Source organism: Periplaneta americana, chromosome 3 (genome assembly GCF_040183065.1).
Source record: "Periplaneta americana isolate PAMFEO1 chromosome 3, P.americana_PAMFEO1_priV1, whole genome shotgun sequence".
Lineage (NCBI taxonomy): Eukaryota > Metazoa > Arthropoda > Insecta > Blattodea > Blattidae > Periplaneta > Periplaneta americana.
The window spans coordinates 166,717,716-166,730,569 of record NC_091119.1 but is presented as its reverse complement, the minus strand read 5'-3'; the positions used below and the strand labels follow the sequence as shown (position 1 = coordinate 166,730,569).

General features: G+C 34.3%; 1 protein-coding gene across 1 annotated transcript in view; it reads right to left on the bottom strand.

The window, feature by feature from the left end:
* Positions 1-6,146: 6,146 nt before the first annotated feature.
* Positions 6,147-12,854, bottom strand: part of LOC138696825 (5-oxoprolinase) — a 69,425-nt gene continuing 62,717 nt past the window's right edge. Inside the window, exon 20 of the mRNA XM_069822269.1 lies at positions 6,147-12,053. Within this exon, the coding sequence (XP_069678370.1) occupies positions 11,910-12,053 (144 nt within the window). The 3' untranslated portion in view covers positions 6,147-11,909. The remainder of the gene's footprint in view (positions 12,054-12,854) is intronic.

Sequence of the window (12,854 nt, the reverse complement as noted above, 5' to 3'; positions counted from 1 at the left end):
TTCAGGGTATGATTTTCAACTTATTGAAAACTGTTTTCAGTCTGCGTTTGCACAGTTAAGTTCATAACTTTTATAGCAATATGTTTCTACTCGTACGGTACTTAACTTGTCTCGCCTTTTAAATTGACCTAACATTGTTCGTAAATTAATACTGGAAGTTTATTTAACATAACATTTAATAATTCTACTTCATAAGAAAAATCTTACTCTTTTGACATAAGGATATGATGGAACTTTCTATAGTATATGGGAATGAGTGGACCGTTGCGGCGGCCATCTTTGTTTCTGTATTATGGTCCGAGTATTGAAGACGGTCTTGCCTCATCCCTTCATCTTTAAGAGGCTCTATGTGCAATGGATCTATTTGTCGAAGTCCTCCCCTTTCGTTGATTGAATAAAACCCTGCGTTCTTTTTTAAAGCAATTCCGTTCTTTTCTTTCAAGTTTCGCTGCAGCGTTGCTTTACATTCGGTGGAAGCGCCTCCAAATACCGAGGTTTACTGCATGGTACATCATGGCGGAATGCGTGTTTTGGTCTTTTGCAACGTTTATTATTGTTAAAATCTTCTAGTAAATAGTAATAGTAATTCCATGTCATTATCACAGAAGTAAAAACTATTCAACATGTTCGATTCTGTTAAAGTTAAATGTATTACTGCAGTAAGAGCAGGCAATACCGTATAGGCTATTAAACATATACTTACTAAATAACCGCTAGATCGCTCACTGGCGCTAGTGTTATGCTCCCAAATCGAACAGCCAACGGCCGGCCATTTGTTTGGTTGAGCTGAATAAGTATGGTTCGTTCGTGTGCTGCTTTTAATTGCAGCAATGCACACGGATGTAAAGATAAAGAAGGAAGGAATGTTACATTTCACTGATTAGTTAATCTTTAATTTCTATAACATTTTTGGCCCGTATTATGTTACAGAAGACAAACTATTGTACTTATACGACTGTTTGTGCTTCAGGTTTCCTCTGAGTAAAGATTCCCTTAACCGAAAATGGATAGGTGCAATCCGCAGAGAGAATTTCTACCCTACACTGAATCATTCAGTCTTTCAACCCATTTCGAAGATAGTTGTTACCTCTCAAACCTACGTTATTACCGTATACATTGTTATTGTTCTTCATCCACTCCATATCCTTCCCTTTCTTCAAACCGCTGTTGCTTCAGTGCATACATGAATAATAAAATTATTCGCCGAATTCGAAGATACAGAATTAATAATAATAATAATAATAATAATAATAATAATAATAATAATAATAATCCATGGCGCTACAGTCCGTGAAGGCCCCAGACCGACCAGCCTGCTGCTGGCCTCACGCCCACATGCCGAAGCAGAGGTGGACGATCATCCAACCAGAATGGAGGTATCGTGTGGTTAGCACGATGATCCCCCCAGCCTTTACAGCTGGCTTTCGCAACAGGATTTTGATACCTATCGTAGCTCCCCAAGTGCATCACGATTCTGGGTGGGCACCGGTCCCATATACTGGCCGAAATTTCATGACAAAATTTCTTTCCCCATGAGGACTCGAACCAGCGCGCATTCCGTAACGCGAGTCCTAGGCAGCATGCCTTAGACCATGACGCCACGGCGCGGGACGGTACAAATAGATCCTGTTTAAAAAAAGCATATAAACAAATTTCAGAGCCTAAAAGTTAAAACATGTTCATTAATACGGATTAATGAAACAGTTTTTTATGCTTCTGCTGCTGCTACTACTACTGCTACTACTACTACTGCTACTACTACTACTACTACTACTACTACTACTACTACTACTACTACTAATAATAATAATAATAATAATAATAATAATAATAATAATAATAATTATAATAATTATAATAATAATAATTATAATAATTATAATAATAATAATAATGCTTTTTGATTTTATACAACAGTTTAACCTACAGATTAAATTAAAAGGTAGACATTATTAACCTTGGTTATGAATATTCACATTCGGAGTTCCTATGAAAATGTGCAAGCCTGACAGCCTAATTGAATTCCGATAAAGCGGATCGAGATTGATAAAAATCCCGATTTGAGGGATAATAGCCTAGAACGTAATTTAAACAAGATAGTCTGCATTTCCTATTATCCGATATTTTTATTTATATATTGACTCAAATGGTTACATTGTAAACATGGAGGTAACCCGCGGAAATTTAGTAAGTCTGTGAGGTATTCTAGCTATTTGCCGTAAGGCAACTCTATTCGCAAGATAATAGTTTCCTAGTTCTACCGCATTGTTGATTAATCCGTTTCGGTACCTAGTTGCTGTTCTCGCAAATAATCAACATTGTGTATTTTAAGTGCGTTGAGTGCCAAAACAAAAGAGCGTTTTGATATCGTATTTTACACTAATAACAGACACATATAATTGCTGCGTTTTGTAGTGCAGTGAACTATGTGTAAACATGGACTCATCGTCAGATGTACTGTTGCAGGTTCCGAAAAAGAAAAGTTGCAAAATTAATTTAGTAGCGAATGATTAAAACATATTCGTGGTTAATAAAAGGAAAAAACGATTAGCCTGTAGTATTCACTGTACTGTGTGTCTTTCATATTTTAGTGTTTCTCAGGGAGGCGAATATTACATTAAAAGCACGCGAATAATACTTTGCAGAAAACAACTATAAATCTTATGATAAAGTGATGATAAATCTAATGTCTTAAGTTAGCTTCTGATATCCCGATTTCCCTCGCAGAAAACCTAGTAACTCTGCTGACAGCAGACACACGTTATTAAAGGTATCTCGCAAAGGAAGTATTGTTCCTGTAAACAAAAACATTTAGCTTTCGGATACGCAATACAACACGTATTCAAATAGCGGTTTCGAAATCCCGCGCGTTTTCTAACAAACAAATGGCGGCTTTCTTCTGCTTCAATTTGGGAACATATTTCTCAGTTCTCCGCTACGGCGTGGTAGGGGCTCGCTATTAAATTGTCCACCATTTTGCAGTCAGCTGGCCGGATTGCGTTTTTTTTTTTTACTTTCTTTTTGTTGCAGTGCTGCATGCAGCTATGCTCTTTACAAAACCACTTTAGAAAAGAACGCAAGGAAAATAAATGCCCCTGTTATGAAACTAAAATTTAAAAAACTTGGTTTCTAATTTTTAAGATCAAGAACTCTGCTGTCTAATGAATACACCAAACAATCATGAGCAAGCTTTGCCTTAGTTTCTGATCGTTCATGTGGATAATGTTTGTATTTTGATGATACGATCCTGTATCGCAATTAGTAGAGGAAGGGGGGAGGGGTTCTCTTTAATTTAGTTCTCGATGCTTTCCACCTCTCTGGAGTTGTTTGTTTAGGTTCCATGCAGGGAGATAGAGGAGATCTTTCTTGTAATCTGTATGCTTATTTATACCTTCCTGATGAACTAGAATAACGCGTGTTGACTAAGTCATAAATCAATTAACATTACGTAGTCCATGCTTTATACCCTAATTTACATAACCCGTGAGTTGAGGGGCCAGCATATTTGTCCAAGTCATGAGTGGCCATACCGTGTTTGCATAAGTTTGTCTTTGCCAAGAGTATACAGTGGAAACCAATTACCAACATCATGTGATGTATTTCCTTTCTTGGGTTATCTCGAATTTCAGTAATGAGATTCGCAAATTTGTTACAATAAAAAATATATATGCTACTTGTTTCTAAAAATAGTCACTTCAGTTTCTTTTGTTCATTTCATGATGCCCCATAACTTTTACCATTCTCTTTTCTTTTTCATCCTTAACAAGAGATAGGTCTGATCCTTCTCATGTCATTAATGAATGTTTTCATGGGATAGGGTACAGTTTAACACCTTCAAAAAATCGATTTTCAAAATTGTTTTTAAAATATGCACCAACTATTCAAGTTTATTTTGGTTAAACAATTATTTCAATATCTTTATTAGTTTCAAAGTTATTAATTTTAATGCAAGACGCTGCATATGGTACTGTATTGCATTTTACATTTATATGCTATTTTTCCCGCTAGCCATATTTTGAAAATTTGTATCAATGATAATTCAGAAACTACCTAACGAAATTTAATGACATTTTTGTGCATGTTTATACATATATTATCTACAAAAATGACCAGAATCAAGCCCCTCTGTTACATACTTGGTCCTACAAAAAATGATTTTGAATTAAATACTTCGAAAATTTGTTACAGATATTTAAAATATTATTTATTTACCTAGAAATCCGATTGTGGTCACTCTTACAGAGCTATATTTTAACTTCAAGTCGGCCTGACTGGCGCAGATGGTATAGAGCTGGCCTTCTATGCCCGAGATTGCAGGTTCGATTCCGGGCCAGGTCGATGGCATTTAAGTGTGTTTAAATGCGACAGGCTCATGTCAGTAGATTTACTGGCATGTAAAAGAACTCCTGTGGGACGAAATTCCGGCACACCGGCGACGCTGATATAACCTCAGCATTTGCGAGTATCGTTAATTAAAACATAACATTTTTTTTTTTAACTTCTACATGAAAATAACAGAACATAGAAATGTTTAAAATTGATTAAGAGCGAAAATCTGGATTCTGTCGAAGCTAGTAGCTACCATTTTGAATAGCGATAATTTAATTTTGCTTTTAAATTAATGTTAGGAAATTTAAAATTATTTTAGTATATTGAAGAAAGATAAGGTTCTCTGTGCTTTAATGTGCAACTATATATCAGCTATATGGGGTGGAAGGGAACCTATTACCACAGTCTATTATATACCATCACGAAGCTTGAGTTGTTGAGGGTACTAGGAACAATAGACTGTGCAGGTATTATTTCACATTATCTGTGATGAGATGATAGTAGCGATCCTAGCGGTTAGCAACTATCTATGGATGCATATTTACTACGTATTGAGCTTCGTGACTATATATACTAGACTGTGCTATTACATTAATTCACAGAGGTAATTGATGAAGTCAATGCAAACAAGTTTCGTCAAATAAGTTTTTTGATGCATTCAATAGTTTTGATAGTATGAAATATGACGCATTGCAATGCTGTAGTGTTCCTTGAGGTCATTGTTCCGTAATGCGGGTGAGTAATTGTTCGCTCCGCAAGACTTGTGAGAAGAGAATGTAAACAAAAACGTCTCAAGGAGCGTTACATTTCGTATATCAAAATATCTCTGTGAATTAATGCGATAGGTTCCCTTCCATCCTGTATACACAAAGAAAAAAATATTTCATGTGGTTAACTTTTCAGTGCTTAAACCTGTATCTATCCCATAGACATAGGCGGAGATAGAACATTCAAATGCTTCTAGTCACTTCTCTTCATTTCTCCTTCCACTCCGCCTCTCCCTTCCTCCTCTGTCCTTCCTTTCCCATCCCTGTTATTTCCTTTTCTTTTAATTTTATTTTTTTCTTTCGCTCCCCTACCTCTCCACTTTCCCCTCCGCCTCACCCTTCCCTCCCTTCCCCTGTTTCTCTTCTCTTCTCTTATTTATGTACTTTTTTACTTATTTATTTATTTTTGAAGGAAGGAATTAGGTCCATGGCCCATTTCTGTTAGGTCTCATCCTGACATTTGTCTTAGTGTCCAAAGGAAACCACGGAAAACCAAGGACAGGATGAGTTGACAACTAAGCTAAATTATATTCATGACTCTACATGGGTCAAATTATAATTAAATATTTTTTTCATATTTTCTGCTGTCATTTATTATCTCGTCAACTGCAACCCATACGTAGGAATCACCAAGTGCAATTCTAATCGTTTCCATTGTGTTAATGTAGCACAATTATAATGTAAATTATAATTTTTCCGGCGTGTTGATTCATATGGAATATTGAAGTTACAATATTTGCGTAGGAATGTTTGAAACTTTGACACTCTAAGTTTATACCACGGTATGTTTGCAGCAACCATTGCCATGCACAAATCTTTATTAAATTCACTGGTAGAAGACGAAGAAGGTTCCAGCACCACTTGTGTGAGAAGAACTTGTTTTTTCGACCTTATTTCTCATATAAAGTTCAGTTTTTAAATGTTGTTCTAATTGTGACTTCAGGCGCAATTAATTATTAGTTGCGCCTCCAAACAATAATTAAATGAGATTGAATCACATGTGCACCTGCAATTTTTCAGTGTGCAAAAATGCATCTAATAAAGCTTAGATTTTAAATTACATTATTTTTTATTTTTTACATATTTTTCCATTTTTAGCTACATATTTATATACATATTTCTCATTTTCATATTACATAAAATCCGGGTTCTAGTCATCAGTATTCCAATAACAAATTGTCCTCAGTGTTAGAAATTCAGCACTTTTTAAGGATTTTATCACTGTTTCCACTTGTCTTAAAGGACAGATATTAGCTAAAACCATAACATTGTGCTCGAAATTTATACCTCGCCTTACCTGAATGTCACCTTATCTGCAGAAATATACAGTATCAGTACTTAAGTATATTTAACAAGACTTTTTGCACGTTACACAATAAAAGATCTACGAAACATCCATAATTGAACATGTTATGGAACAATATGACAAGCACTGCATTACTGTCACTGTCATTCATGGCAGTAATTTTATTGTCAAATCTTAAGAATAAAGAAATATTACATACAGTATAAAAGACGTACACTGTCAGCAGACTTTTTATATGGCAATACTGTTCATTGATTCTAGTTCACGTTAACACTTTGTTTAAAAAACTTAAAATTGTTTAGCCGACACGTTAGAAGTGTTAAAATTTTTAAAAAAAGTTATGTACCTTAGACAGCCCGTTTCGACGCTGGTGCTGCGTCATCTTCAGTGTCCTACGAACTGCTGTTGTTCCTGTTGACCATGAATTCTGCCATTTGCATTCGTCAGTTGTTGGGGTGGGGGTGTGTTGCTCTTATGGTGGGGGGGGGGTGGTTTTTTATGTATCATGATATCGAACAATGTGTGGGTATTGAACTGTAATTGTGTATTAAGTATATGTTGTGGGTGTGTTATTGTGTGTTTGTATATTTCGTATTGTTCTAAGATGTTTAACTGTGGACTTTTTGGTGTGATGTGTAGAATTTCCATATCTGTTTCTATATTACTGTAATCATGATTATTGTTGATAATATGTTCTGCATAATTTAATGTGATATAGGGTTTGGTTATAGCTTCAATGTGTTCATTATATCTTGTTTGAAAGGATCTTCCTGTCTGTCCTATGTAAAAATGTGGGCAACTATTGCATTTTAATGAATTTAAATACTATTATAGTCACAATCATGCCATGGTATGATAATAGTATTTAAATTCATTAATATGTCACATCAACGGACGTATATACGTCAACAAAAATTGTAAGATGAAGATTATATTGCATTTTAGTTTGTAAACGTCAGTTGAATTATATTTATTTGAATGTTTGATGTGATTATTTAGACATTTCTGTGTTGTGTTATTTGTTTTGTATGCTATCTCGTATTTTACTTTTCTGAATGAAGTTGCAATTTTGAATGAAGTATTGGTATTGTGATAGGTTAATGTTATGTATTTATTCTCACGCAATGTTTGTGTTCCGTTTTTGTTTTGCCTTTTTTATTAGTGTGTCTGTCATGTTAGGGTTATATCCGTTGTCTTGTGTTATATATTTTATTGTGTTTAGTTCTTCAGTGTAGTTGTCGTTGTTCATTGGTATGTTAATTAATCTGTGTGTCATTGCACGGAAAGCTGGATGTTTATGTTGTATGGGATGATTTGATGAATTGTGTATGTGTGTTGTGGTTGTGATGGGTTTGCTGTATATTTTGAATTCGTGTCTGTTATTTGTTTTGGTTATGGTGATGTCTAAAAAGTTTATAGTTTGGTTATGTATTTGGAATGTATTTTGTTGAGTTGTTGGTGTAGGTTTTCTATTTGTCTTTTGTTTCCATTACATAGGACTATTATGTCATCTACATATCGATGCCAGTACATAAGGTACATAACATTTTTTTTTAAATTTTAACATTTTTAATGTGTCGACTAGACAATTTTATGTTTTTTGCAATACTGTTACTTTTAAGTATAGCAAAACCCCATTTTAACATTCCTGCTTTTAAGGAATTCCCGTTTTTAAGGAATAATCTGATAAGTCCAGTCAAATTACCATAAGAATAATGTAATTAATTCCCGTTTTTAAGGAAATTAGTTTAAGGAAAATCCTGCTTTTAAGTGATGAAGCTCGAAATATTGACTTTCAATAGGTAATAGTATTGGCATATTCGATAACGCATCTCAATTGATAGGAATGTGGTGCCACGTAGTGGCATTATTCTTTATTGTTCTTTATGGTCTAGCTTTATGCTGCTTCCACAAAGTGGTTCCTTTCCTTGTTTTGTTCTCTCGAGTTGTGTGGAATCTGTTTCCAAGTTATTTTTGTTAGTTTTTGTTTATGCATAGTTATAATGGCGATTAAATGGAAGAAATTAACTATCGGAGAGTAAGAATATAATAATGGATGTCAAGGCTAATCCTCAAATATGGCAAAAGAGCAAGGTTTGCCAACTACTTCATTATGAGGAATAATGAAGAAGAAAAAATAAATTTTCAATGTCGAGTTTCAGTTTGGTTCAGGTTGAACCAAACTGAAAAACATTTGTGCCTCACCATTTGAAAAGTTAGAAAATATTATAATAAAATGTAATGTAAATAATAATTGTAAGCCTAATTAATAATTATAATGTTCAGTATATAACATGTATGGTCTAATCCAGAAATGCATATAGAGTGTTAGTTAGACCGGAAAAAACAACGAGCACAGAGTGCATAGAGTAGACATGAACAGCTTTGATGTGAAGCCGCTTTTGTGGATAGTCGCCATTATGATGCTACCAAAACATTGTGCTCCTGGTAGCACATGGGAAGTTGATTGTGATGTTGTATCGTTGTTTTAATTAATAAATGAACTAATTTCAATATGCCTACATGTGCTGCATATGGTTGCACTAACAGGCTTTCAAAAAAAAATTCCTGGAATAACTTTTCACAGGTAAATATGCATGCGTGAAATGTACTTATTACCGGTAGATAATGAATGATTTAGCCTAGGTTAGTCGATTAGATTCGTATTGTTCACGTATTAGTTTGATTAAGAGAAAGGATTAGTGTATTGATATTATTGTAATTAATTTTTATAATCACTAAATCAGACCTACGCTTTGTAGACTTACCATTTACGAGCGAAGCTAACCTAACAACCCAAGTTGGAAGTTTGTGTCGCGTGCTATAGAAAATGGGTGTACCAAGGTTTCTCTTCAACCGAATGCACGTATTCGTTTGATGAAAAAGAAATAGTGTATTAATATTATTGTAATTAATTTTTATAATCACGAAATCAGACATGCTTTGCAAACTTAGCATTTACGAGCGAAGCTAACCTAACAACCGATGTTGAAAGTTTGTGTCGCGTGCTATAGAAAATGGGTGTACCTGGTTTCTCTTCAACCGAATGCATGTATTCGTTTGATGAAGAAAAAGGAATAGTGTATTAATATTATTGTAATTCATTTTTATAATCACGAAATCATACTTATGCTTTGCAGACTGAGTAGCTTCATTAACTCGGTCGTGATCTAACTTGACCCACTTGGTAATAAAACTTCACTTTTGTTCGCCATTATAATGTAATTTTACTATAAACGAAAAGCCTATCAAATATTATATGGTTAAGAGCATTCCACTTTTTCTCTAAACAAAATCGGGACCTCTATACGAAATACTGGCAAAAGGAAGAGAATGATAATTTGCGTTAAGAAGCAAGTTGCATTATTAAATTGAAGTAAATGGATCAACCTATAAAAGTAAGTATTATAGGCTAGCATTTTTATTGGACTGTTATCTTCCTTTTTTATCATTATTGTTTTTTTAACCTTCCAGAGTACCTATTAAATACCATACTGCAATTTGTACAGCTGTCAATTTAAATAAGTATATATGTGATTTATCGATGACAGTTTTGCAATTTTTGCTAAAAATACGTGCCTAGCGATTCTGTATTACAAAACAAACAAGAAAGTGTGAGCCCTCCAGGAAATTAGGGACATATGGAATCCCTATTATCATAAGATCTTCTATAACGTAATAGCTATTTTGCAATGTTTTGGTAGCAACAAGATGGCGGCAGGTCCATCAAACTGGCTTCACTCCGTCCAATGGTATTAAGATGCTAGTGTCTACTCTATGTATTCTGTGCTCGTTGGGAAAAAACCTTTGGGGAGACGTAGATGGAAGGATAATACTCTATTAAAATGGATTTAAAGGAGGTGGAATATGATTCTAGGGACTGGATTAATCAGGATAGGAGCCGATGGCAGACGTATGTGAGGGTGGCAATAAACTTCCAGGTTTCTAAAAGCCATTTATAAGTAAAAGTTTAGTACATAACATATATGTTAGTACTAGTTATTTTAGCCTCACCTTCCCATTTTATGTAAACATAATTTTAAGGAAAACCACTATTTAAAGAAAGAAAAAGTTATCCCTCTGAGATTCGTTAAAAAGGGGTTCTACTGCACATTATTCTGATGCATGACAGATTTTTTTTTAGTACACCATTATATTCATTTCTGCTGTAAGCAGACTAACACATAAGATAATTCTTGGATACTACATAAAAAGATGGAACGAAACTTTCTTACTTTTAGGAAATTTTCGCCCATTTATCAAAATATAAAAAGAACATATATTAGTAACACATAACACAAATATCACAACTTGCATAAATCTGTAAAAACTTTTAAACACAAATAGCAGGATATATAATTTTCTGCCTCTGTGGGCATATTTTCAATGACTCTTGGATAATGTCTAATACTAATGGTAAAGTAGGGTTCAATATAGTCGGATATTCAATAATATAAGGTAGTGCTTACTCTTAAATACATTGTTCTGATAATTGACAGACTTTATTTGTAAATTCATCTCTTGAACATACAAAATGATAGAATGAAACTTTCTTCCATTAATATTTATTAATATTAGAGGAGAAAAAGCGTTCCGGCACTGGGGATCGAACCCAGGTCCTTTGTTCTACGTACGAAGCGCTCTAACCATTGAGCTACGCCGAAGTTTAATCCACAGCACTGGATCGAATCCTCCTCCTCCAGTGTTTTTCACTTTTTTCTCCTATAATATTAATTGTTCCCATAACAGATGTATTCTGCAGGACCAAAAAATTAATTAATCTTTACGTAGATTATTCGAGCAACAGAAGATATTACTGTACAGATTACTGTGCATATTACTGTGGAATCCCGGCCACCAAGTCATTCAACTGAGTGCACTCCTTGTATAATGGCAATAAATGTCAACATACATGTCGAACTTGGAGTCAGGACACAAAGGGAAAAACACTGGAGGAGGGGGATTCGATCCAGTGTTGTGGATTGAACTCCGGCGTAGCTCAATTGTTAGAGTGCTTGGTACGTAAAACCAAGGACCCGGGTTCGATCCATGGCGCTGGAACGAATTTTTCTCCTCCAATATTAATTGTTACTGTAAAAGACGTATTCTGTAGGACCAAAAATTAATCTTTACGTACATTTCTTCCATTAGGTTAATTGCGTATATGTGTGAAAACATTAGGTTTTCACGTAGCTACTTTTAGAAAAATATCGACCATTTATCAATATAAAAACAAAATTTAATATATATATTAGTAATAACACAAATATCATTACCTCCATAGATATGTAAAAACTTCAACTTCAAAAAAGTGTTTACCATATAACTAAGCATATTAGTACAACGCTATTATGCTAATAACAATAAGTGTTTAGTTTCCAAGTTGACCAATACCCTTTCAAGCTGTGTCAGATATTAGGCCTACATATCTGGTATGGCATCCTTTGAAAATGATGGCAAAAAGAGTGTGAAAGAGTTGAGACTAATCTCAGTAACTCAATCTTTATTTACACAGATTCTTGAGCACGGCGGTATTCATATACACTCCCTCGTTCAAGGATCACAGATGGCTGTATGGGTTTTTTGGACGGTTCTGTATCTTCCTGAATACCATATCCTCCACCACCAGGTGTCTTCAACTGGAACACATCCTGTGCAGAAAACGAAAATAATGCATAGTACAAACATGATATAAAACTGCTTGTACATGATCAAATTGGGGCGCTCTTCCAAACAGGGGCAATGGCATTTCCTCTAAGGTTAGAGCCCAGTTTAGGTGTATGTGTATTAATCGAAAATTAGGGGCCAGAAAATACTGAGAATAGGACGCATGTTTATATGACATTTTTTTCGATTAATACAGATACACCTAAACTGGGCTCTAACCTTAGGGGAAATGCCGTTGCCCCTGTTCGGAAGCGCGCCCTCAAATTGTTCTTCAAATTTAATACTTTACAAAAAACTTTTCAAAGATTTATCAGTATTGAAAAAATATTTGTCAAAGACTGTTATTACTAAAGATTTGACAAGATTTAAAACATGTGCTTCAAGTTCATTGTAACCTATGTAAGCCTATCTATCAAATATTGCAATATAAATATGTGAATCTTTTGAAGAATAATTAGGCTATACAAAACAATATTTGTATTACTTAATTGTATGGTGTCCTAAAACAAAAAATATTATAACTGAATACATTTTTTAAATTAATTATTTCCCATTAGTATTTGCCTAGCTTATAGGTTAGAATCTTCATTCGAAAAATACATGTATTGGTACTTAACTCGAGATATCTGCCTTGCAATTTTCGCATTCTCATTATTTTTCTTAACTGAATTGTGATATTCCACAAAACCTATGGTGCACAGGTATGGGTTTAATTCATATAATTGAATTCAATCTCAAACAACTTTTCTCAGCCAAGCCACACTATGTTTCTTTTTATGGTTCTT